Below are 27,212 nucleotides of genomic sequence, written 5' to 3'. Positions count from 1 at the left end.
GAGAGATCTGACACCTGACCAGGTTCATTTCCCAATACCAAATCAAGTAGTCTCTCCTCTTGTAGGTTTATCTGCATATTGTGTCAAGAAACCTTCCTAAACATACCTAACAAACTCCACCCCGTCTAAACCCCTTGCTCTAGGGAGATGCCAATCAATATTTGAGAAATTAAAATCTCCCACCACGACAACTCTGTTATTATTACACCTTTCCAGGCTCTGTTTCCCTATCTGCTCCTCGATATCCCTGTAACTATTGGACGTCCTATATAAAATAAAAATTGGAAACATTGGTTAGGTCCTGCCCTTCTACAGCAGCGATGCACAACTTTTTGGGGATAGTCATGCGAGACTCATTGACCTGAGATGTCATCAACTAGGAAATTATTAATACCCAAATTTCTGTTCAGACTGCTGCAAATCTACAGTTTACTCCAAATGCAGGATTGACACTACTGTTGTCTGGGTTTATGTTTATGAGGGGAGAGGGAAGCGTAATGGATCTAGTGGAGTAAGAAATTAGCACATCAGAAGGGAATAGTTACCAGAAATTAGATAAAGAAACAAACATCTATTTCCATAACTTTCAGTAACCACTCATAGTCAGCATGGCTTTGTCAAAGACAGGTCGTGCCTTATGAGCCTGATTGAATTTTTTGAAGATGTGACTAAACACATTGATGAAGGAAGAGCAGTAGGTGTAGCGTATATGGATTTCAGCAAGGCTTTTGATAGGGTACACCATGCAATGCTTATTGAGAAAGTAAGGAGGCATAGGATCCAAGGGGACATTGCTTTGTGGACTCAGAACTGGCTTATCCACAGAAGGCAAAGAGTGGTTGTAGACGAATCATATTCTGCATGGAGGTCAGTCACCAGTGAAGTGCCTCAGGGATCTGTTCTGGGAACCCTACTCGTCGTAATTTTTATAAATGACCTGGATGAGGAAGGGGAGAGATGGGTTAGTAAGTTTGCTGATGACACAGAAGTTGGGGGTGTTGTGAATAGTGTGGAGGGCTGTCAGACGTTACAGCAGGACATTGATAGGATGCAAAACTGGGCTGAGAAGTGGCAGATGGAGTTCAACCCAGATAAGTGTGCAGTGGTTCATTTCGGTACGTCAAATATGATGGCAGAATATAGTATTAATGGTAAAACTTTTGGCAGTGTGGAGGATCAGAGGGATCTTGGGGTCCAAGTCCATAGGACACCCAAAGCAGCTGCGCATGTTGACTCTGCGGTTAAGAAGGCGTACGGTGTATTAGCCTTCATCAATCGTGGAATTGAATTTAGGAGCCGAGAGGTAATGTTGCAGCTATATAGGACCCTGGTCAGACCCCACTTGGAGTACTGTTCTCGGTTCTGGTCACCTCACTACAGGAAGGATGTGGAAGCCATAGAAAGGGTGCAGAGAAGATTTACAAGGATGTTGCCTGGATTGGGCTGCATGCCTTATGAGAATAGGTTGAGTGAACTCGACCTTTTCTCCTTGGAGCAACGGAGGATGAGAGATGACCTGATAGAGGTGTATGAGATGATTTCATCCCAGGGATGAAATGGTCGCCACAAGAGGACACAGGTTTAAGGTGCTGGGGAGTAGGTACAGAGGAGATGTCAGGGGTAAGTTCTTTTTACTCAGAGTGGTGAGTGCGTGGAATGGGCTGTCGGCAACTGTGGTGGAGGCAGATATGATAAGGTCTTTTAAGAGACTTTTGGATAGGTACATGGAGCTTAGAAAAATAGAGTGCTACAGGTAAACCTAGTAATTTCTAGTGTAGGGACATGTTTGGCACAACTTTGTGGGCTGAACAACCTGTATTGTGCTGTAGGTTTTCTATGTTTCTCTGTTTCACTCCCCTCCGTCATCCCATTTTTTCCCTTAGCCCACTGTCCCATCACTCCTCTTTCCCTCCCATCATCTCCATCTGTCTATCATCCACATATTTAACCCTCTGGTTCCCCATCTCTTTCCCTTTATTCCATGGTCCACTATCCTCTCCTATCAGATTCCATCTACTTCTGCCCTTTGTTACTTTATCTACCAACCTCCAACTTCGTACATTACTCCCACTTTCCTACTCGCTCACCATATCTACCCATCACATCCCAGCTCTTGCACCACCCTTCTTCCCATACCTTGTTACACTGCCTTTTTCCCCTCTTTCCTTCCAGTCCAAATGAAGAACCTCAACCCGACACATTGAGTGCTTATATCCCTCCACAGACGCTGCGTGACCAGCTGAGTTTATTCAGCACTCTTTGCATTGCTCCAGGCTTACAACATCTGTAGCTTTTCAATGTCCCCAACAATGCTAAAATATTCACAGCTTAACATTAAAATTAAATGTTCATGTTTAAATAGCATCCTATCATTAACCCCATCATATACAACATTAATTTATTAGGCATTCAGCAGGTAACCACAAACAAAACTCATCCTTTTACAGTGTTCCAAAATCAACTGTGAAAGTCTGAGCTCTCAGACGTATTAATTGCCTGCTACGGTTTACAGTTGTCTCCGCCAGCACTTTTCTACTCACAAACACCCTAACACCTGGAAAATGCCACGTTCTTTCTAAACTTAATCTAGCAAGTTTATGAGCTGATAGAAGGCCACTGTAAGACTCACTCAAGAAAATCAAACAGTAAACTTTACAGACTAGGATTCAGGCATTTAACTTAGAAACTCAGAACTCCTGTTCAGAGACAGAAATCACAAATTTTCCCCAAATTCTTTCCTCAGCAAAAAGGGTGCTGCAGTAGACAACACACGGCTTGGTGGAAATTTTCAACCGCTTCACACCCAACCCAGCTTCCACTACAGTTGTCCAAGTTTGGAATACTGAGGGAACAAGCGGAAGGAATATAATGTCAGTCTTCATTAGTCTGTCTTCCACTCTCTTCAAAGACTGTAATCAACCTCACTGATCCAATCTGAAAAGTTCACCAACCTCCACCACTCCAAAATCAGTTCTGACAACACTTTCGCAAGCTCCAAATATCCCAGTCTTTGCTGACACAAATTCTTCATGACAAATAGTTTATTTATACTAAATTCTAATTTCAACTAATAATTTGAACACAAGAAATAATCCAGACCTCAAACATCCAATGGCTCAATGAAGAGATGTGAGCCAAATGTCTGCAATTGGTACCTGCTTCCAGGCAGAGCTGATCTCTGGTTAGTTCGGCAAATGCGGTTATTTTCTACGTGCCCTTGGTATGTCGGATTGACTATTCTAAGCCTCAGTCACTAACGATGGTTTGTTTAAAAGCCTCATCATGATGAACTAAGTAAGAAATGCTATTTAAATTCTGATTTTTAATTCATTGTAGGTTGATTATTAATTTTAAAAATGTTGTGTTGTAGTCACGCTGATAGGCTACGAGTGAAAACAAGACACTGACTCGAGCAGGGTCGGGTTGACCCGTTTACTGTTTGAATCGGCGCACGCTTAAGTACCTGCTCCCAGCGACCCCCGCTCTCTGCGGGGCAGAAGCGACATCGGCCTCCGGGCCGAGGTCTGCCCCGCACTCAGATTCCTCTCGGCTGCTGCTGGCTGCGGTTTCGCCGGTGACTGCTGGAGCCCGTTCGCTTGCTGTGTGGGCGAGCCACCACAAGACACCCCCACACCCCCAGAACCGGCGATAGGAAGTGCAGAGTCCACAGCCTGCACAGTCTCAGTTCTTTTAGGTGACCGGCCTCGACGTCGTGGGGGTGGTACCGCAACCAGGCGTTCAAGGTCCACATGCGCCAGTTTGAGACGGTCAATGGTAAAAGACTCGTCCCGACAGCCGATGTCGAGAACACAGGTCGCTCCATTATGGCGCACCACCTTGTAGAGTCCCTCCTATGGTCGCTGCAGGGGTGGTCTGTGCGTGCCTCGGCGAATGAAAACATACTTGCTCTGTTGTAGGTCCCTGGGCTCGAAAGAGGGTGTTGTTCCACGGTGGGATATCGGGACTGGAGCAAGTGTTTCAAGCCGCTCCCGTAGTTTAGTTATGACCTCAGCAGGTGTGTCCTCCGGGTCACGGGGTGCTGGCACGAACTCGCCGGAAACTGTGAGCGGGACACCGTAAACCAGTTCGGTCGATGATGCGGCCAGGTCCTCCTTGGGTGCCGTGCGGATACCAAGCAGCACCCAGGGCAGTTCGCCAACTCAGACTGGCCCTCGGAGGCGTGCCATCAGGGCTGACTTCAAGTGCCTGTGGAAATGCAGGGACTGCGAGTGGTAAGCAGTCGTTCGGTGGAGCTGGGTTCCGAGCAGTTGTACCAGCGCAGACAACAAAGCCGATGTGAACTGCGCACCCCTGTCTGAAGTGACGTAGGCTGGGAGTCCGAACCGTGCCACCCAGGTGGTAATCAGGGCTCTGTGGCCGTGTCAGCGAGTGGGACAGCTTCCAGCCACCACGGTGAACAGGTATCTCGCTCCTCTCGAACCGGCAGTGGGCCGACGATGTCCATGTGGACATATTCGAACCTCCTATATGTCGGCTGGACAGGTTGCAGTAGGGCTTTCACATGCCTCTGGATTTTGGAAGTTTGACAGTTCGTGCACGTCCTGGCCCAGTGCCTGACCTGCTTGCGTAGGACGTGCCGCACAAACCAGTCTGCAATCAGCCGGATGGTCGCCCGGATGGAAGGGTGGGCTAAACGTGGTGCCTCCAAGTGGTCGGAACAATGGACAGAGGTTGCCCGGTGGACACATCGCAAAGGAGCTTCTTACCTTCGGGCCCAATGGGTATGTCTTCGAGGCGGAGTCCTGATACTGCGGTTCGGTACGCCGGCATCTCTCCATTCTGCCGTTGCGCCTCAGCTAACGCCGCATAATCCACCCCCGGAGACAGAGAGTACACGGATTGGACGGAGGTTCGTGACAGCGCGTCTGCTACCACATTGTTCTTCCCGGAGATGTGCTTGATCGTGGTGGTAAACTCCGAGATGTACGACAAATGGCGTTGTTGGCGGCCTGACCACGGGTCCGACACTTTGGCAAACGTGAAAGTGAGGGGCTTGTAGAAACATAGAAAATAGGTGCAGGAGTAGGCCATTCGGCCCTTCGAGCCTGCATCGCCATTTATTATGATCATGGCTGATCATCCAACTCTGAACCCTGCACCAGCCTTCCCTCCATACCCCCTGATCCCCCTAGCCACAAGGGCCATATCTAACTCCCTCTTAAATATAGCCAATGAACTGGCCTCAACTGTTTCCTGTGGCAGAGAATTCCACAGATTCACCACTCTCTGTGTGAAGAAGTTTTTCCTAATCTCAGTCCTAAAAGGCTTCCCCTTTATCCTCAAACTGTGACCCCTCGTTCTGGACTTCCCCAACATCAGGAACAATCTTCCTGCATCTAGCCTGTCCAATCCCTTTAGGATTTTATACGTTTCAATCAGATCCCCCCTCAATCTTCTAAATTCCAACGAGTACAAGCCTAGTTCATCCAGTCTTTCCTCATATGAAAGTCTTGCCATCCCAGGAATCAATCTGGTGAACCTTCTTTGTACTCCCTCTATGGCAAAGATGTCTGTGAAGACCGTGAACTCTCTCCCCTCCAGGAAATACCTGAAGTTCCGGATGGCAAGGTACAGGGCCAGCAGCTCCCTGTCGAAAGCACTATACTGAAGTTCTGGGGGTCGTAGGTGACGGCTGAAAAAAGCGAGCAGCTTCCACTAGCCTTCGATGAGCTGCTCGAGCACGCTACCAAATGCCACGTCTGAGGCATCCACAGTGAGGGCAGTGGGGACGTCGACCGGGGGGGGGTGGACAAGGAGCGTGGCATTTGCTAGTGCGTTCTTGGCCCGTTCAAAAGCCGTCTTCGCCTCCTTTGTCCAGGTGACCTCTTTGACTTTGCCGGATATCAAGCCAAAAAGGGGCCGCATCATCCGGACCGCTGAGGGCGGGAAAAGGTGGTAAAAGTTAACCATCCCAACAAACTCCTGCAAGCCTTTAACAGTGCTGGGCCTGGTGAATTGCCGGATGGGCTCAACATTCGCCAGCAGAGGAACAGCTCCATGGCGGTCGATATGGTGTCCCAAGAAGTCGATGGTGGAAAGGCCGAACTGGCACTTGGTGGGGTTGATAGCCAGGCCCTAGTCACTTAAGCGGCAGCAGAGCAGGCGTAGATGTGCTAGATGTTCCTGGCGGGAGCGGCTGGCGATAATTATGTCATCCAGGTAGATGAACAGAAAGTCCAGACCTCGCCCTGCTGCGTCCATCAGGCGCTGGAAAGTCTTGCCGCGTTTTTGAGCCCAAATGGCATCCTGAGGAAATCGAACAGGCCAAAAGGGGGTAATGAGGGCCATCCTGGGTACATCATCCGGGTGGACTGGGATCTGATGATACCCTCGGACCAAGTCAATCTTCGACAAGATGTGTGCCCCGTGCAGGTTGGACGTAAAGTCCTGGAGTGCGGTACTGGATAGCGATTGGATGTGGTGGCGTCGTTCAGCCTCCGATAGTCGCCGCACGGTCTCCACCCTCCCGTGGACTTGGGCTCCATATGGAGTCAGGAGGCCCATGGGCTGTCGGAACGCCGCACAGTCCCCATGTCCTCCATCTTCGTGAATTCCTCCTTCACGAGGCAGAGCTTGTCGGGCGGTAGCCTGCGGGCCCGGGCACGAAGGAGAGGACCCTGTGTGGGAATGTGGTGCATCACGCCATGCTTGGAGTTTGTTGAGGAAAACTGCGGCGTGATGATAGATGGGAACTCCGATAACACTCTGGCGAACTCGTTGTCGGAATAAGTGACGGAGTCCAGGTGCAGGGCCGGTAACCTGGCCTCACTGAGGGAGAAAGACTGGAACGTCTTCGCATCGACCAATCGTCGTTCCTTCATATCCACGAGCAGGCAGTATGCGCGGCGAAGTCCGCACCTAGCAATGGCAGTGACACTGCGGCCAGCGTAAATGTCCCTGTAAAGCAGCTGGAACCGATCTGCAAGGGGATGGTTCTTGTGCCGTAGGTGCGGATGTTGCTGCTGTTGGCTGCTGTAACTTCCAGTCCTGTTCTTCTAGTTCGGGTATCGTGGCACGAGGAGGGGTAGGACACTGAGTTCCGCCACCGTGTCCACCAGGAATCTTCGCCTGGAGAGCTTGTCCCAAACGTAGAGGAGGCTATCACAGCGACCAGCCACCGTAGCCATCAGTGACGGCTGGTCCTGGTGTTTCCCTGGAAACAAGCATGGCGGTCGGCAGCAGCGGGGCCCAGAACCCCAACTTTGATGATTAAAAACACCAGGACTCGGCAGTGGTGCCATCCCTTGCTGTGGGTGTTCAGTGCTCCACTGCTGGGGTGTGGGAGGGCTGGGCTTTCCGATGGTGGTTCCGCCATTTTGTTTGGCGTGCCAAAGCACGTCTGCGCGGGCAGCTACCCCGCCCAGGTCTCTGAAGTCTTCATCTGCTCACAGGAGGCGGATGTCTTCTGGCATTTGCTCCAAGAAGATCTGTTCAAACAGCAGGCAAGGCTTATGGCCGTCTGCCAGTGCTAGCATGTCGCTCATCACGGCTGATGGTGCACGGTCGCCCAGGCCATCCATATGCAGTAACCTCACGGCCCGTTCACGGCGGGAAAGGTCAAACCTGCAGATTAACAGGGCCTTGAGTGCCTCATAGCTGTCTGTTGCCGGGGGCTGACGCAGAAAGTGGATAACGCGGCCCGCTGTCTCCTGGTCGAGGGCGCCCACCACGTAGTAATACCTGGTGGCGTCTAAGGCAATTTGCCTGACCTGGAACTGGGCGTCTGCTTGCTCAAACCAGACCAGGAGTTGAGTGGTCCAGAGGGTTGGCAGTTTAAGGGAAACTGCATTCTGCAGAGCCGAGTCGTTCATATTGGGTCCAAATGCCATTGGACTGTCGGGGTTACCAATGTGGTTGCGCTGATACGCTACGAGTGAAAACAAGACACTGACTCCAGCAGGGTCGGGTTGACCCATTTACTGTTTGAATCGGTGCACGCTTAAGTATCCGCTCCCAGAAACCCCCGCTCTCTGCGGGGCGGAAGCGATGTCGGCCTCCGGGCCGAGGTCTGCCCCGCACTCGGTTGCCGCTGGCTGCGGGCTCGCCGGCGACTGCAGGAGCCGGTTCGCTTGTCACGTGGGCGAGCCGCCACATTGTAGGCATTTAGTGTCACTTTAATTCACCATTCCACTCAAATATGTCTGTGTTTTCCTACACTATAAGCCTAATTTGAGCAACAGCTTATCATCTCCTATCTAGACATGATGGAGCATTCTCAACTCAGTATCAAATCCAACAATTTCAGGTTACCTGCTCATTTCGCCAGCATTCGAATAAGCCAAATCACCCATCTGTGATACTGGCTCAGTTTTGCTTCTCTCCATGAACATCCATCAGCCTACCCTGTTGGCATGTCCTGCAACCCTGCATTTTATAGCATTTATTTTATGTTCTCACTCTCTAACTGTGCTCATTTCAGAGCTTTTATGAATAAAGGATCAAATTCAATCATTGAGATGAGATTGGAAGTGTGGGTTGTAGAGGCACCCTGCCCTTTGAAAATGACACACAAAGTCTGGTTACTGACAGAGCCTGCTTTTCTCAAGAAAGATTTCTGTGCACCATGCCTCAATCCAACAACTTCCACAGGTCCTCAGGAAAAGCATCGTAGAGATGCATGAGGCTGGAAAAGGCTACACGAGCTTTTCTAAAGACCTGGACCCATCAGTCCACAGTAAGAGAAATTGTGTACAAATGGAGGAAACTCAGCACTGTTGATGCTCTCCCTAGGAATGGACTTCCTGCAAAGATCACATCAACAGCACAGCATCCAATGCTGAAGGTGGTGAAAAAAAAACAAGGGTAACAGCAAAGGACCTGCATAAATCTCTAGAAATTGCTAAGGTCTCTGTTCATATGTCCGCTATAAGAAAAACACTGAACACGAATGGTGTTCATGGGAGACAACACAGAGGAAACCACTGCTCTCCAAACAAAAAACATTGCTGTATGTCTCAAGTGTGCAAAAGCCCACCAGGATGTTCTACAAATTTCTGGGACAATGTTCTGTGGATAAATTAGACAAAAGTTGAACCTTTTGGCAGAAACGTACATTGCTATGTTTGGAGAAAGAAGGACACTGCACACTAATACTAAAACCTCATCTCAACTGTGAAGCATGGTGGAAGGAGCATGGTGGTTTGGGGCTGCTTTGCTGCTCAGGGCCTGGACAGCTTACCATCATTGAGGGAGCAATGAATTCAAAATTGTATCGAGACATATTACAGGTGAGTGTCAGGGTAGCAGTCCGTCACCTGAAGCTTAATAGAAATTGGACAATGCAACAAAACAATGATCCAAAAGACAAGAGCAAATCAACAACATAATGGTTTAAAAAGAAGAAAAATTTTGTTTTGGAATGACCGAGTCAAAGTCCTGACCTTAATCTTACAGAAATGCTGTGGAAGGATCTGAAGTAAGCTGTTCATGCAATGACGGCCACCAACATCCCAGAGTTGATGCAGTTATTTAAGGAGGAATGGCCTAAAATTCCTCCAAGCCAATGTACAGGACTGATCAAGTTAGTAGAAACAATTGATTGAGGTTATTGCTGTACTGAAAGCAAAGGTTCACACACTTTTTCCAAGAAATACATGTAATATCAGATCATCCTTCTCAAATAAATAGACAAGTACAATATTTATTGTGTTACTCATTTAATTGGGTTCTCTGTATCTAGTTTTAGGACTCAACATGAGATGTGATCACATTTTAGTTCACATTTATGCAGAAATAGAGAAAATTCTACAGGGTTCACAAACTTTCGAGCATCACTTCAAGTACGTTGGGACCCCTGGTGCTGCAGGTAATATGTTGAAGATAATTGGACAGAGATTTCGTCAAGCAAGCCTGATTGCAGTCTCAGTAATGATGTGAAAGATTTCATGTTTTCAAGGCACTCATACATCAAGTGCTTGCTTAACGCTTGCCTTTGGAGGTATGTAAACTTCTGTCAGCATCATGGAGGAGAATTCTCTCGGTAAGTAGAATGGATAGCATTTAATCATTAGATGTTCCAGGTTGGGAGAATAAGAGTGCCACAAAATCGCTACATCTGAGTAGCGTGAAGAACTTATCATTAAACAGGGACCCATTCCATTCGCATTCCCGAACATTCTGCAGATCAGTCCATCAGGTAAATTGAGAAGCCCTCGTGCATGATCACCATATTAGGCATGTCTTGAGTGAGCCATGTCTCAGTGAAACAGAAAATGCAGCAATCCTCTGTCTCCCTCCAATACAGCAAATTTGCTCTTAGGTCCTCTGTCTTGTTCTCCGGAAACTATACATTAGCTAACAAGTTACTGGGCAGAGGAAGTTTCATATCCCTACGCTTTGATTTGGCTTAAAGTCATCCCCGCCAACCTCTCTTCCAGCCATAGCAATGGACCTTCGTCCACTTAAAAGTGCCATACCTTTGTTTCTGAGAGTTAAGTTGACTGAGTTCTTCAGGAAACTAGTAAAATCACTAGTTTGTTTAAACAGTTCAAATGTATGTTTCTTAAAGGGAAATTACAGGCTGCAGATTTCAGCAATCTATATGCTACTAAAACTCTCATGATCTATCTGTTTGTGACCTCCAATTAGTGCAAACGGTGCATTACAGTGGCACTTTTTTTGGCTAAATCAAATTTAAATGCACTAACTTACAGAATGCAGGCAAAGTTCAGGGTTATATATTCGTATAAAATTGCTCGTTCACCAAAATCACCAGGCTTGCTTTCACCCGACAGCCGATCCGCCATCATGGAAATCGGGACACGACTGCCTGACGCATGCACACGACCAGCCTCAGCAGCGACACCTACTGGAGCAAAAGGGTGGTGCAGCTCTATTTCGAAGGGTCACATTCAGCTAATCACCATCAGCATGTGCAGGATTGGGACAGACCTTACTGCCACCCATCAATAAGAGATGATTAAATTTTATTGTAATGACGTACTTCAAGACACCCATAAAACCCTTTGCTGCAGTCAAAGGACAGCAGTGACTATAGCATATCCATTTAGGACAGCGCCAACCAAGAATAATCAGTATCCTTTGGTGTTACTGCTTCATATCTTCTATCCAGCATTAGGGTAAAAAAAAAAATGGTCAGCCTAATTATGCCACGTGGAAAGGGAAGGGGGACATTATGGTCAAGAGATGACGCCAGATGTCGTCGGGAAGTGGCAAGGAGAGGGAGAGAACAAGAATCGGATGAGGCCAGGGCCACATGACTCCAGATCAAAGAGTCAGGACAAAAAAAAAATGAGAGAAGAAGAGACAGAGGAGGAGAGGCATGCACGTCTCCAGGATCAGAGACAAACAACAAACAGCAGAAGAGATGAAGAGATGGGGGATGAAAGGACTGCATGTCTCCAGATTGACAACGAGAGGCATCAAGGGTGGCAGATAAACCAGAAATAATGTCATCAAAAATGTCCTTCGTTAGGAGGAGGAGGAGCTATACTTGCTTCGCTATGCGTCGTTCTTCTTTAATAAACTGAGGTTTTCTACTTCAGTTTCCAAAGCAAAGCGATACCAATAGCATTCAGGAAAATTTAATGTTCATTCTGGTCACATCAGACTGCACTACCCCTCTTTCAAAGGGTGCCCCAATGGGTCACCCCGTTTTCTAGTAGTAGATTAGAAGTATATCTAGAAGTTTTGTGAGCTGCCCGCAAAACATGGCCTGTATCACCAGTGCCCTCTTGACGCTAAAGCACAACCGTTGTAATGCAGCCAACCACTGTTCTTAAATGTTGTGAGAGTAGCTGCCTCCACCACCCCATCAGGCAGGCTTCTCCAGGTTACAACCACAGTTAAGTGAAAAGTGTTTCCTCGGATCCCCTCTAAACTACTTACAGAGTTCTACTTTCTATACATTCATGACTGTGTAGCTAAACACAACTCCAACGCCGTCCATGAATTCAGCTGTGACACACTTGTTGCTGGTAGAATTTCAAATATCGACAAGACAGCATACTGGAGTAAGGTAGATTGGCTGGGCCAAGGAATTGATTGTAGACTTCAGCAAAGGGTCAGCAGTGGAAAGGGTGAGCTGCTTGAATTTCCTGAGTACTAACATCCTTGAGGAATTATTCTGGACCTAATATATTGATGCAATCACAAAGGTGCACCAATACTTATACTTTGTTATGGGCTTGGGAAGATTCAATACGTCATCAAAGACTCCTACAAATTTCTATAGTTGTACAGTAGAGAGCATTTTGATTGGTTGCATTGCAGCCTGGTATACAGACTCCAGTGCACAGGAACACAAGAGGCCATAGCCAGCTGTAGTCGCAGCCAGCTCCATCACGGGCGCAATCCTTGTACCACTGAGGTGATCATCAAGAGGCAGTGCCTGAAGGGGGTGGCATCCATCGTTAAGGACCCTCACCATCTGGGACATCCTCTTCTTGTTACTAAGATCAGGGTGTTAGTACAGCAACCCAAAGTTCCACACTCAGTGATTCATTAACAGCTTCTTCCTTTTCACCATCAGTTTTCATGAACACCACCTTGAAATTGTCTCAATAGTCCAATATCTGCACCTACTCTATAACCCCTTATCTCTTTTGGCAATCTTTTAACACTATCCAGAACACCAAACTTTGTATCATTTGCAAACTTACTAGCCCACACGTATTCATTTTCTTCTAGTCATTTTTGTAAGTCAGAAACACAGGTTCCAGTATGGATCCCTGCAGAACCCCAGTATAGTCCAGCTCATTGAAGCACTGCTATCTCCAGATGCAACTCCAATTTGTACACGATTACTTTTCCAAATTGTTGCTGGGCGTGAATTCTGTCACTCTATAATGATGGATACAGTACTGGTAGGGATGGGTCTGTCACTAAGACATGATACAGTACTGGCTAGTCTAGGGGTCGCCAACCCGTCCATCATGATCAACCGGTTGATCTTTGAGACTTTCCAAAAAAATCAAAAATAAATACACAAATACTATTGTAATGTGAGCATTATAAAAGTAAGTAATACTAATTTGGATAATGGTAATATAGCAATACTTTTGCTGTTGAACACTGTTTATAAAGAGCGATTGTTTCCGGGTTGCGGGGTTTTAGTTCCGTTCTTTCTGCCCAGTGCACATGTGTGTAGCACCCCCGCCATGCACCACGTTTTCAGCATAGCTTGTGCTCCATCAAAGTGACCAATTAGATTAGATAAGAATACAGACTGTCACAAACATCAATAAACAGCAGTATGTTGCCCTTAAGGCATTTATTTGACTTTGTTGGGTCTACGTTTTCAATGATTTGTAACTATTTTCTAGTTAAAGTTAAAGGTTGATAATTATGTTACAGTATAACGAAGGTAAATTCATTGTCTATGGTATATCGTGGCTTGTGATGACGTCACCTCCGGTTTCGCCGCGTCTTATGTGTAACCTCCGGTTCGGAGAAGGTGTGAAGGTGGGTGCCACGCGTGCGGCATGATTGTGAAGAGCTCTGTTTCTACCCACGAAGAAACATTATAGAAGCAACGCCGTAAGTTCATAAGGATGTACTTGAAGTAAAAATATTAACGCGGTTTCTGTTAAGGAAGTGGCAGTTGGGGCGGCGCGCGTACCGGCTTTTCAATTTCAAACGCAGGGTGGGCTCGAGCCCGATGGCGGTTTGATGTGACCCCCTCGCCCACTACTCGGGGCGGCTGGAGACACTTGCCAAAAGAAGAGAGCGCGCATGGTCTCCAGAATGAAACAGACACTGTATACGTTTGTATTTTTTTTATCAACAGTTTTCACCATACGATGTTAATGTGAAAGAGTGAACAGTAAATGGTTAACCTTACTACGACTCTATCTTCATTGGCTCCAGTTTAACTTGGTGTTTATTCAGAGTTTCAACACACTGCACGAGAACACTACAGGCAGTGGTCCCCAACCTCCTGGCCGCGAAGCATGCAGTGGTGCAGCGGTAGTCGGGATGCACCCGGCAGATCTTTAAGAAAAAAAAGCCAAAATAAACCAGCTAATTAATTAGGTGCTGCCCGGCACGGAAATGTCGGCCCAGATCAGAGGCGACGCAATCGGCAATCGCTCGTGATATCCTGATAGCATGGCAGAGGCTCCACGAAAGGCAGCGAATACATAAAAATTCCATCCAGAATGGGAAGAGGAATTTCCATTTACCTTGGTGGAAGACAAGTGTGTATGTATGTTGTGCTACCAAACACAAGCACTGACTAAAAGAGGGAATCTGGAGCAGCACCACAACACCAACCACCAGAAATTTAAAGACACCTACCCACCAAAGAGCGCAACTCGTGCCTGGAAAGTTGAGGAGTTGAAATCCGGGTTGAAGGCTCAGCAATCGTTTTTCACAAAACATGCTGCTCAAAATAAGGCCGCTATTGAAGCATCATTTCATGTAAGTCACCTTTTGGCTAAACACAAGAAGCCTTTTACAGATGGTGATTTATTCAAGGAAGCAATGGCCATTACCACAGAGACTGTTTTTCATGACTTTAAAAACAAAAACAACATCACAACTGCAATACATAATATACCGCTTGGCCCTGCAACAGTGACAAGGAGGGTAGAGTCACTGTCAGAGGACGTGGATATTTTTCACTACAATTCGATGAATCCTGGATGTAATGCAAACAGCTCAGCTTGTTGTATTTGTCAGAATGGCTTTCCAGGATATTACAACAAAGGAGGACTTCCTCACTCTTTTGCAATTAAAGGAGAGAGCGAGAGGTGAGGATATTTACAATGAGTTTAAAAAATATGTCCGTGAAAATGGCATCCCCATTCGTAAACTGGCGGCAAAAAAGGATAGCAGAAAATACAATTCATAGAATTAGGGATCCAAGAACAAAAGCGATAAAAAATAAGCAAAGTGAAATTCAAGAAGCTTTTGAAATATTTTACAAAACTCTATATTCCAAAGTTCCAGGGGGAAGCATAAACCAAATTGACACCTTCCTGAATTCAGGAGCAATGGAGGATGGGGGGTTCAGTGGAGATCTGCAGGCTAAGTTTTTTTCTCTTTATATTGAGAGTGGTGGGTATTTTGGATGCACAAGCGCGGCAGTAGAGTTAAATACTAAATAAACATTTAAGAGTATCTTCGATAGCACATGCATGCATGAAATGAAAGGATATGAACATCGTAAAAGCAGAAGGATTAGTTAGGCATTTAGTTACTAGTTCAATTAGTTCAGCACAACATCGTGGGCTGTAGGGTCCATAGTGCACTGTTCTATGTTCTGCGATAAGGTGTTCTGGATAATGCTGACACACAGCACTAATACAGCTGAATTCACTTAGGCAAGTGAAGACCTGGTGAACCAGTAAGCACAACATCTGTCACGGTATAAGGTCACTGACTTAATCTTCTGGCTACAGTATTTATGGGTTTAATCCAGTTTACAACCTTAGGACTTACATGATGGCACATTCAACTATGGCAAAATCATTAAGTGTGAAAGCAAGATGGTCAGAGTTCCTATCCCTCCTCATTAACACAAGCAATTTGTATATTCAAGAGCATCCCCAGCATTTTGTTATTTCATAAAATGTGTACAACATCCAATCATTTCCCCAAACACTTACCCACAACCAGCAGGGTGAACTCAAAGCCTCGTTTCATTGACTTCCTGTAGACTTGGTTCGGAAGGTTTGCGAACCCTACATATCCCTCCAGGGAACGGCCATACTGCAAGTAAAGAGAGGGAAGAGTTATATCCATCTCATTCTTCCTGTTCCAGCCCCTCCTGGCTACTACTCCCAATCTGTTTCACTCTCACCTTCTTATGCACGGTCTCTGTTTTTCCTAGTTTCAAAGATCAAACCAAAGTTCTCGTATGAAATAAAAACCGAGCACGAGCAATTAGTAAAAATGGGGGGGGGGGTGGAATCATCAGTACCATTGCTCAGTCTCAACAGATGCCAGTTAGGACAGGGTAGTGATTTTAGATAACTTCCGTTTACAGAAGACAGAGGGAAGATTAGGTAGGGATGCAGCAGAATTATCTGGTTTAGTGGTGACCAAGACATGGATATGGGCTTCAGCAGCAGATCAGCTTTAGCTGAAGTTGAGGCAGCAATTGTCATAATGATGAAAATAAGCAACAGTAGAGATCAAGGGATTTGTGACAAGAAGCAGAACCCAAGATGTAATACTGCAACAAGTTCACAAATGGTCTAGTTCATACCTCAAGGTAGTTGCTACGAGGGACAGACATAAGTGTTAAGAGTAGATACCATTGAATCAGACAACTTCTACGGAGAATCAGTTTTAACATTTCATACCAATGGCAATTCACTCTAAAACAAAACAAGTTCAGAATTCAAGGAATGAGGTTTAAAATTCAAAGTTAATTTATTATTAAAGTACATAGAGTATATATTACCATATTCAACCCTGAGATTTGTTTTCTTATGGGTATACTCAGCAAATCCAATTACCGTAAAAGAATCACACCAACAGAGTGCAAAAGACAACAAACTCCAAATACAGAATAAAAAAATACTAATAACAAACAGATAAGCAACTGGTATCGAGAACATGAGATGAAGAGCCCTTCAAAGTGAGTGCATAGGTTGTAAGCCACCACATATAAAATGGAGGAACTCAGCAGGCAGGGCAGCATCTATGAAAGAGTATAGTTGAAAGATTTCATCAGGACTGGAAAGAAAGAGAAGTCAGAGTAAGGAGGTGGGGGGAGGATAGGAAGAAGTACAAGGTGGTAGATGATAGGTGAAACTGGGAAAGGGAGGGGGTGAAGGAAAGAGCTGGGAAATTGATTAGTGAAAGAGATAAAAGGCAAAACACAGGGAAAACTGATAAGAGAGGACAGAAGGCCATGGGAGAGAGAAGGGGAAGGAGCACCAGAGGCAGGTGATGGTAGATAAGAGATAAGGTGAGAGGGGGGGAAACTGAAATGGCAAATGGTGAAGGAGAAGGTGGGGGGCAATTACCAGAAGTTCGAAGTATTGACGTTCATGCCATCAGATTGGAGGCTACCCAGACGGAATACAAGGTGTTGCTCCTACAGACTATGAGTGTGGCCTCATCACGGCAAAAGGGGGAGCTATGGACTGACACGTCTAAGTGGGAATGGGAAGTAGAACTGAAATGAAATGAGATCCCTTCTTTCAGGCAGAGTGGTCTCCCAATCTACTTCGGCTGTCACCAATGTACAGGAGGTCACACCGGGAGCACCGGGTACAGTAGAGGACCCCAACAGACTCACAGGTGGTGCTGCCTCACTTGGAAGGACTGTTTAGGCCCCCAGATGATAGTGAGGGATGAGGTGTAGGGGCAGGTGTGGCACTTCTACTTGCAGGGACAAGTATAAGGAGGGAGATCAGTGGGGAGCATCCTGTGGACAAGGTAGTCATGCAGTCATGTAGAGTGCGATCCCTATGGAAAGGGGAAGTTGGGGATAGAGAAACAAGTGGTGGCCTCCTGTGAATTGGTGAGATCCCAATGTAGATTGAGACCACTTCACTGAGCACCTGTCAGAGAAAGGAGGCTCTCCCAGTGGCCACCCATTCCTATTCAGACATCTCCATCTATGGCCTCTTCTAATTCCACGATGAGGCCACACTCAGGTTGGAGGAGCAACAGCTTCCATTCCGTCTGGGTAGCCTCTAACCTGATGGCATGAACATCGACTTCTCAAACTTCTGATAATTGCGCCCCCCCCCCCCCCGCTGCCTTCACCATTCCCTATTCCTGTTTCCCTCTTTCACTTTACCTGCCCATCACCTTCTTCTGGTGCTCCTCCCTCTTTCCTTTCTTCCATGATCTTGTATCCTCTCCCATCAGATTCCCCTTCTCCAACCCTTTATTTCTTTCACCAATCAACTTCCCAACTCTTTACTTCACCCCCTCCCTCCGCAGTTTCACCTATCACCTGCCACCTTGTACTTCTTCCTCCCCCCCCCCCCACCTTCGTCCTCTGACTTCTTCCCTTCCTTTCCAGTCCTGATGGAGGTCTTGGCCCAAAACATCGACTGTCCTCTTTTCCATAGATGCGGCCTGGCCTGCTGAGTTTCTCCAGCATCTTGTGTGTGTTTCTTAGGATTTCCAGCATCTACAGATTTTCTCATGTTTGTGACATAGGTTGCGAGAACAATTCAGTGATGGAGCAAGTGAAGTTGAGTGAAATTATCCCCTCTGGTTCAAGAGCCTGACGGCTGAGGGGTAATAACAGTTCCAAAAACCTGCTGGTGAAAGTCCTGACACTCCTGTATGTTCTTCCTGACGGCATCAGCAAGAAGACAGCATGACCCGCGTGGTAGGGGTCCCTGATGATGGATGCTACTTACCTGCAACAAAGCTCTGGGTAGATGTGCTCAATGGTGGGGCAGGTTTTGTGTGTCATGGACTGGGCCATGTCCACTACTTTTTTTTTTTTACAATTTTCCATTCTAGAGCATTGGTGTTTTCAAACTAGGCTGTAATGCAGCCAATCAATATACTCTCCGCCACACATCAGTACCAGTTTTCTAAATTTTACATATCCTGCAGAACCTTCGCAAATTTCTAAGGAAGTAGAGTAAGGCACTGCTTTCTTTGTAATTGCACTCAGGTGCTGGGCCCAGGACATGTTGTCTGAAATGAAAACAGAGAGGAATTTAAAGCTGCTGACCCTCTCCCCCTCAGATGTAAAAGAGGCACACAGACCACTGATTTCCTCCTCCCTGAAGGACGTTCTCATGATGGCCTCAGAGACTGAAATTACAGTGTCATCGGGCTGTGGGAGTTCATGATGGCTCCTCCAGGCTTTGACAGTCAAAACGAGCATAGAAGGTATCGAGCCCAGAATCAGGTTTAATATCACCAACATATGTCATGAAATTTGTTGGCTTGGAGGCAGCAATGCAATACATAAAAAAAATTACATATATATATATATATATATATATATATAAAACAGTTAAATTTAGTTAGTGCAAAAATGAAAATAAAAAAGTAGTGAGATAGTGTCCATTGGTTCAGTGTCCATTCAGAAAACGGATGGCAGAGGGGAAGAAACTGTTCCTGAACTGTTGAAGTGTGCCTTTATGCTTCTGTACCTCCTTTCTGATGGTAGCAACGAGAGTATGGCATGACTTGGGCAATGGGGTCCTTCATGATGGACGCCGCCTTTTTGAGATTTCACTCCTTGAAGATGTCCTGGATACTGCAGGGGCTAGTGCTCATGATGGAGCAGACTAAGTTTACAACCCTCTGCAGTACCCCACCCTCCCCCCATGCCAGATGATGATGCAGCCAGATAGAATGCTCTCCACAGTAGACTTGCAGAAATTTGTGTGTTTTTTGGAACATACCAAATTTTCTCAAACTCCTAATGAAATACAGCCACTGTTGTGCCTTCTTTATAACTGTGTTGATAGGTTGGATCCAGGTTAGATCCTCAGAGATATTGACACCCAGGAATTTGCAATTGCTCACTCTTTCTAATTCTGCTCCCTCTATGAGGACTGGTATGTGTTTCTTCATCTTACCCTTTCTGAAGTCCACAATCAGTTCTTTGGTCTTACTGATATTGAGTGCAAGGTTGTTGCTACAACAGCACTCAACTAACTGATATATATCACTCCTTTACACCCTCTCAACACCATCAGAAATTCTGCCAACAATGATTGTACCATCAACAAATCTATGGATGGAATTTGAGCTGTGCCTAGCCACACAGCCATAGGTGTGGAGAGAGTAGAGCAGTGGGCTAAGCACACATCCCTGAGGTGTCGGTGAGGTGGAGATGTTGTTTACAATCTGCACAGATTGTGGTCTGGGAAGTTGAGGATCCAGTTGCAGAGGGAGGTACAGAGGCCCAGGTTCTGGAGCTCTTCGACCATAAGTCATTACTGTGTTAAGTGCTGAGCTGTGGTCAAATAACAGCATTGTGAATTACATATTTGTATTGTCCAGGTGATCCAAGGCCGCATGAAGAGCGAAGAAGACCTATTGTGGTGATAGGCAAATTGCAGGCACTTGCAGAGATAGGAGTTAATTCCCGCCATAACCAACCTCTCATAGCACTTCATCGTCGGGGATGCAAGTGCTGCTGGATGACAGTAGCTTACCCTGCTCTTCCTGGGTTCTGGTATAATTGTTGACCTTTTGAAGCAAGTGGGAATTTAAAACTGTAGCAGGGAGAATTGAACATGTCTTCAAACACTCCTGCCAACTGGTTGGCACAGGCATTCAGAGCCCTACCTGGTACTCCACTGGGCCTGTCACCTTGCCAGGGTTCACAGCCCGACACCGACCTCTGAGTCAGAGATCACAGGGTCACCAGGTGCTCCAAGCCTTGTTGTCACCTATGTCACTTGATTTCGCTTTGTAAGAGGTGATAACATTCAAGCCCTGTTACAGCTGTCCAGCATAACTCATTGATTCAAGTTCAGTCGGGAATTGTCACTTCACTCATGAGCTGGCATTCCAGACATCACAGCTGGAACTCCTGTAACTGTCGCCAGATTTGAATGCCTCAACAGATTGCAGATCTCTTGGTTCACCCAGGGCTTCTGCTTGGGGAAGACTTGGAATGATTTTGCAGGGACACGCTCATCTATGACTGCTTTAATAAAGTCCCTGACAACTGTGGTGTATTCACTCAGATCCACAGATGAGCCTTTGTACACGCCCAGTCCACCGATGTGAAACAATCCTGCAGCTGCTCCTCTACCTCTCACGACCATCTCTTTGTTGTTTTAATCTCTGGAGCTTTGTTCTTTAGACTGCCTATACGCAGGTAGAAGAACAGCCAAGTGATCAGAATTCCCGAAATGCAGTCTGGGCATTCGTTATCTTAGTAAGGTAGTGGTCCGGCAGCATCTTGGGACCCCGATGCAACAGCTTATATGCTGATGGCAATTAGACAAGGATTTTTTCAAACAAGCCTGAATAAAACCCCCTATGTTTTGAAATACCACCCCACTCCCTCTTGCCCCACTTAAAAGTGCTGTACCTGCTTGCTTGAGTGTTAAGTCCACCAATGTTTTAAGAAGATTATGAACTCTGTAGTTCATTAAATCAGTCGAAAAATACATTACTTAAAGGAAAATCACATACTGCAGATTGCAGTGAGAGTAATTCAAGAGGCCAATTTAGAAGTTTTGATGTTCACTGGTGCCATCTTGCAGTATAAGATAGAGGTAAAGATTGCTATAAGGTAGAAAGAGCAAAGAAGTCTGTGGCCAGCTCGAGACAGGAGAGACTGTGTGAATAGGGCATGTTGGGACTTTTGGCGGGACGAGATTATGTGGGTTATTAGGCACTTGGCAGAAAAACAATTAAAAGCCATCCGCCTAAGATCACTCATCATCAGCTGACAGAGATAACTAGAGTGCCGAAATCTACAATTGAGCACTTGATACGTCAGCAAGATAAACCGTGAGAAGAATGGGCATTACGAGGGACAACAGGGAACATCCCAAAAATGAAAGTGCAAAGGTAAGGATCCAGAAGTTGAAGATGCCCTCGGTCAATGGTTTTCCATTGTAACTGGACAAGGTGAGGGTGCCAATAGACCAACGTTAAAAAGCAAGTCAGAAATGTTGCGAAAAAGCTACATCACGAAGACTTTAAAGCAATAGATGGTTGGTTGTTATGATGGAAATGTAGGCACATTAAATTCAAGAAAGCACATTGCACGTAAGAGTGCTGATGCTACAAGTGCAGAAACATGGAAATCCACAAAATTCCCCGACTTGTTTCAAAAATTTTGCGCAGATGTTATCTACAAAGCCAATGAAATAGGCCAGGGGTCCCCAACCTTATTTGCACTGCGGACCGGTTTCATATTGACAATTTGACAATATTCTTGCGGACCAGCCGACCGGGGGCGGTGGGGGTGGTAGGGTTGCCAACGGACAAGAGTAGCAGTGAAATACGCTGGGTTTACCCCGAGAAAGACTACAATGACCATGAAGCCTTGCACAGGCACCAGCGCGCATGCATGTACGTTTTTTCCTACAAATCGTTTTTGGCGATTCTGTTCGGGGGGGGGGGGGGGAGAGAGGTGTTAATCACGACCGGAATATAGGTGATAATTAGCTAATACACTCAATTTCCTTTCTAAAAGGGTTTATCTAACGAATTTAATATTAAACACACAATGCATATTTTCCTCGCATGAATATAGTGATAAGTCAATTATCAGGGGAGGACAGGGGAGCTTGAAGTAAGTGTTGAACGAACTTCCAGTAGAAGTGGTAGAGGCAGGTTCGATATTATCATTTAAAGAAAAATTGCATAGGTATATGGACAGGAAAGGAATGGAGGGTTACGGGCTGAGTGCAGGTCGGTGGGACTAGGTGACAGTAGCGTTCGGCACGGACTAGAAGGGCAGAGATGGCCTGTTTCCATGCTGTAATTGTTATATGGTCATATAAGTCACTTATCAGTCAATAGCATCATAATATTTTAAGTAACGTTTGGATATTAAACACGCAGCGCATATTTTCCCTGTATGAACATATAAAATCATTGCAACAGACCAATATCGCTGAATCAGCGGGAGCCCTGGGCTTGTTTTCCTGCAACAACACAGTCCTATCGAGGGGTGATGCGAGACAGTGATACTCGAAGGAGGTTCCTTATGTCCAGTCTATTCCGCAATTTAGTTTTTGTTGTATTCATTGCAGAGATATGTTGGAAATGGAAGCAACGTTTTCAGTGCTTTCGTGGCTATCTCAAGATCTTTAGCCTTGACTTTGATCCAGAATGCCGGCAGAGATGTTATGTCAAACTACTTTTCGGCTCGTCGTCATTTGCAAGCTCGAGGAGTTGATCTCCTTCCCGCGCTGAAAAGCATGACGCATGCGTAATAGCTCAACAGTGGGCATAACAGGGAACGAGGAAAGGTGCAGCTGACTCATATCGCCAAATCATATCATTTCCTTGCGGCCCGGCAGCACATGCTTTGCGGCCCGGTGGTTGGGAACCGCTGAAATAGGCCATTTTTATCATCCCACGCTGGACAATTAATTCCCTTTGCTACAAACACGCAACACAGTCAAAGAAAGCAATGGACTGCATAACTGTGTTGCATTGTTCAAATATGTCAGGAACTGATGAAAATAAATCGTTGGTTATCGGAAAAAGAGTTAAACCTCGATGCTTTAAAAAAGAACAGTTTACCAATCAAGAACCATGCAAATAAGAATCTATGGATGACTTCTGAAATTTTTAAGAAATGACTGATGAGTTGGAATATGGAGCTACAGGAGAAATCAAGCAAAATTCTTCTGCGTGTTGACAATTGTGCAGCACACTCGAATGTAGAATGTTTGAGAAACATCCAGCAGGAATGTCTGCCTGTCAATACAACATCTTTAGTGCAACCAATGAATATGGGAATCAGGAAATTTATTGTGAATTATGATATTACTTGAGGCAGGAAGGCAATCCATTATCTGCAATAGGTGTCTGTGCTGACTTTGTTCATTTATAGTCAAAGGAACACGGCAGCGTACACGAGATGTATTCCTCTGTTGGTAACTATTAGGAAATAGTACACAGCTTTACAGCACTGTAGTAGTATTGGTACTGTTCTAATTTTATCTTCATTTCATTTAAATACATTATGTTTTACTCAGTTAAATAGCAGTTTGTCATCCTTTATACCTTTTTAACTTTTCCATGAAACTTGGGACAGCTGCTTAATTGGGACAAAGCATACAAGTCCCAATTAATGAGCTCCAAATAACCGGAATCCACTGTATATTGTTTTGGATGCTAATGGGGGGGGGGGGGGGGCCGGGGGAAGTGGGGTTGACCTCAGAGGAAAGCCAGGTCCCTGGCTCTGTGACTCAGAAGCGAAGGGAAAGAAGATAAGATGATGCAAGCAGTAGTGAAAGTTGATTCATTGGTTAGGGGAACAGACAGAGGTTTTGTGGATGACATCAAGATTGCCGGATGATATGTTGTCTCTCAAGTGCCAGGGTCAGGAACAACTTTGATGGAGTCCATAGCATTGTTAAGTTGGAAGGTGAGCAGCCGGAAGTCATGGTCCACATCAGTACCAATGACATTGGCAGGAAGGTTGATGAGGTCCTGCAAAGTGAGTTCAGGGACGTAAGTGCCAAGTTAGACAGGACCTCCAGGGTAGTGATCTCAGGACTGATACCTGTGCCACAAGTTAGTCCGGCTAGAAATAGAAAGATAATACAATTTAACATGTGGTTAAACTGGAGGGGGATCAAAACCCTTGGGCTAAGGTTTGCTAATGCTGCTATGGTGGGGGGGGGGGGTTAAACTACATCTGAAAGGGGATTGGAACCAGAGTACCAGGACAGCCAGTGGAGTGGTTGCGGGGAAAGTAGGAAGGGTAGGATGGGCAGCCCAGTGTTCCGGGGTTCCAATGTTTTAGACATGACAGAGTAGGAAGTATTAAAAGGGGAGGGGTCGCATTATCAGTCAGGAAAAATGTCAGTGCAGTGCTCAGACAGGACAGACTGGAGGGCTCCTCAATTGAAGCTACATGAGAGGAAATCCACAATCAGTATCCAGTTCCCGCCTTATTCCCATAACCTTTGATTCCACTATCTTTAAGAGCTCTATCCATCTCTTTCTTGAAAGCCTCCACAGCCTTCTGGGGCAGAGCATTCCATATATCCACCACTCTCTGGGTGAAAAAGTTTTTCCTCAAATCCGTTCTAAATGGCCTACCCCTTATTCTTAAACTGTGGCTTCTGGTTCTGGATTCACCTATCAACGGGAACATGCTTCCTGCCTGCAGCGTGTCCAATCCCTTAATAAAACTACATGTTTCAATAAGATCCCCTCTCAGCCTTCTAAATTCCAGAGTATGCAAGCCCAGTCGCTCCAATCTTTCCACATATGACAGTCTCGCCAACCCGGGAATTAACCTTGTGAACCTACGCTGCATTCTCTCAATAGCAAGAATATCCTTCCTCAAATTTGGAGACCAAAACTGCACACAGTACTGCAGGTGTGGTCTCACCAGGGCCCTGTACAGCTGCAGAAGGACCTCTCTGCTCTTATACTCAATTCCCCTTGTTATGAAGGCCAGCATGCCATTAGCTTTCTTCACTGTCTGCTGTACTTGCATGCTTGTTTTCAGTGACTGATGTACAAGAACACCTAGATCACGTTGTGCTTCCCCTTTTCCTAACTTGATTCCGTTTAGATAATAATCTGCCTTCCTGTTCTTACCACCCAAGTGGATAACCTCACATTCATCCACATTAAGCTGCATCTGCCATGCATCTGCCCAATCACCCAGCCTGTCCAAGTCACCCTGCATTCTCATAACATCCTCCGCACATTTCACACTGCCACCCAGCTTTGTGTCATCGGCAAATTTGCTAATGTTACTTTTAATTCCCTCATCTAAATCATTTATATTGTAAACAGCTGCGGTCCCAGCACTGAACCCTGCGGTACCCCACTGGTCACCGCCTGCCATTCCGAAAGGGACCCGTTAATCGCTACTCTTTGTTTTCTGTCAGCCAGCCAATTTTCAATCCATGTCAGTATTCTGCCCCCAATACCAGGTGCCACTAATCTCCTATGTGGGACTTTATCAAAGGCTTTCTGAAAGTCCAGGTACACTACATCCACTGGCTCTCCCTTGTCCATTTTCATAGTTACATCCTCAAAAAATTCCAGAAGATTAGTCAAGCATGATTTCCCCTTCGTAAATCCATGCTGACTCAGACCAATCCTGTTAGAAATGATATAACAGGTGTGGATTGGGATGGGTTATTTTCTGGCTAAGGGATGCTTGCTCAGCGGGAGGCCTTCAAAAGTTAAATATGAGAGTACAGAGTGTGTAGGTTCCTGTTAGAATTAAATCCAAGGTCAACAGGTTTAGGGAACTTTGGTTTTTGAGGGACCAAACAAATGAGGTGCTTCAGGAGTATAAGAAATGCAAGAAAAAGCTTGAGGAAAATCAGGAGGGTTAAAAGAAGGTGTTAGTTTGCTCTCTGTCCTCATCCATCTCCATTTATTTATATCTGCTCTGGATAATTATCAAGTATTCACCAGCATCAGCATCCATACACTACAACCAAGTATGCCAGTGCATTCCCTTGGTCACACACATTCCAGAGACTCAATTGTTAACTTTCCCACCCCTCTCCACAAATGCCATTCCACTAACATTTCCCAGCATTTACAAACAATTATTTCGGACTTCCAGCATCTCCAATTTTCCCTGTTTTCACACTAAAGAAATGGGCTCTCTTATATTTCTTTTCTTTTTCTGTTAACTGTTTGTTAAAGTTGAAATATAGTTCCTTTATGATTATACATCAGTGGACAATCTGCCACTTCCTGGTGGACAGTAGCTGTACATGGGGCAGTATTTACACACCATTCATTCAACGCTCCTAATCGGAACATTCCACCTTTCCTGTCTGGTTGAACCCAAATCTTACTGACCCCAGACGCGAGTTGCTTACCTAAGGTAGCATTCTCACTGCCGAGTCATGTGGCTGATAGCAGAGTTAGCTAACAGGCCAAAATTAAACAATCTTGACTCCTTTCCCTCTGGAAGTAGAGGATGTGCCCAGACTGACCTCGATTTCACAACTCCTCCATTTCTTCTGCCCATGTTCTCCAACTGCTGCCACTGACTAACTGACCAAACATCCTTTCTTACAGCTTAACCCTCTGGTCACTCTATTTTTCAAACCCTATCAGAGACGATTCTTCTTCCACCCTCACTGTAGTTTAACGAGTTCCTATCCTCTTCTGCCCAGTTCCGACAAAGGGTCTCAGACCTGAACGTTAATTCAATTTCTCTTCCCTAGGATATAGCTTGACCTGCTGGGAATATTCCACAAGTCAGGGACTGGCCTTCATTGGGACTGGGATAGGATTCATGCACAGGGAAAGGTTGGTGTGCAGATAGGAATGAGAAGAAAGTGTGGTCAGAGTGGAGACTAGAACAGAATAATACAAGGAATGCTGGTCATTGTCTAGGGCAAGTAGCAGGTAGCATCAGCCTCAGCAGTAGATGCTCACACACCCAACACACAACTTGTCAACTGGTTGGGGATAGTCACTGCTGAACAGAATTCAGTCCTCTCTCCTCTCCACCATTATCTCTACCCAGAACTACAAATCTCTCTCACACAGCCCATCTTACATCATCTCACCCTCAGAATTACATCTCCTTCCCTCATCTTTCCAGCATCCTCAGCATCACCCTGAGCCTTCACATCACCACCCGACCCTTGCACAAG

The 27,212-nt window shown here is 45.9% G+C and overlaps 1 protein-coding gene across 2 annotated transcripts in view; it reads right to left on the bottom strand.

Annotated features, from left to right (window-relative positions):
• Positions 1 to 27,212, bottom strand: part of LOC140210360 (septin-7-like) — a 90,266-nt gene that overhangs the window by 62,594 nt on the left and 460 nt on the right. For both annotated transcript variants that reach the window (XM_072279242.1, XM_072279243.1), the window contains exon 2: positions 15,591 to 15,693. In XM_072279242.1, the coding sequence (XP_072135343.1) occupies positions 15,591 to 15,693 (103 nt within the window). The remainder of the gene's footprint in view (positions 1 to 15,590; positions 15,694 to 27,212) is intronic.

Source organism: Mobula birostris, chromosome 15 (genome assembly GCF_030028105.1).
Source record: "Mobula birostris isolate sMobBir1 chromosome 15, sMobBir1.hap1, whole genome shotgun sequence".
NCBI lineage: Eukaryota > Metazoa > Chordata > Chondrichthyes > Myliobatiformes > Myliobatidae > Mobula > Mobula birostris.
The sequence above is the reverse complement of the archived record's forward strand: the minus strand, read 5'-3'. Positions and strand labels throughout refer to the sequence as shown.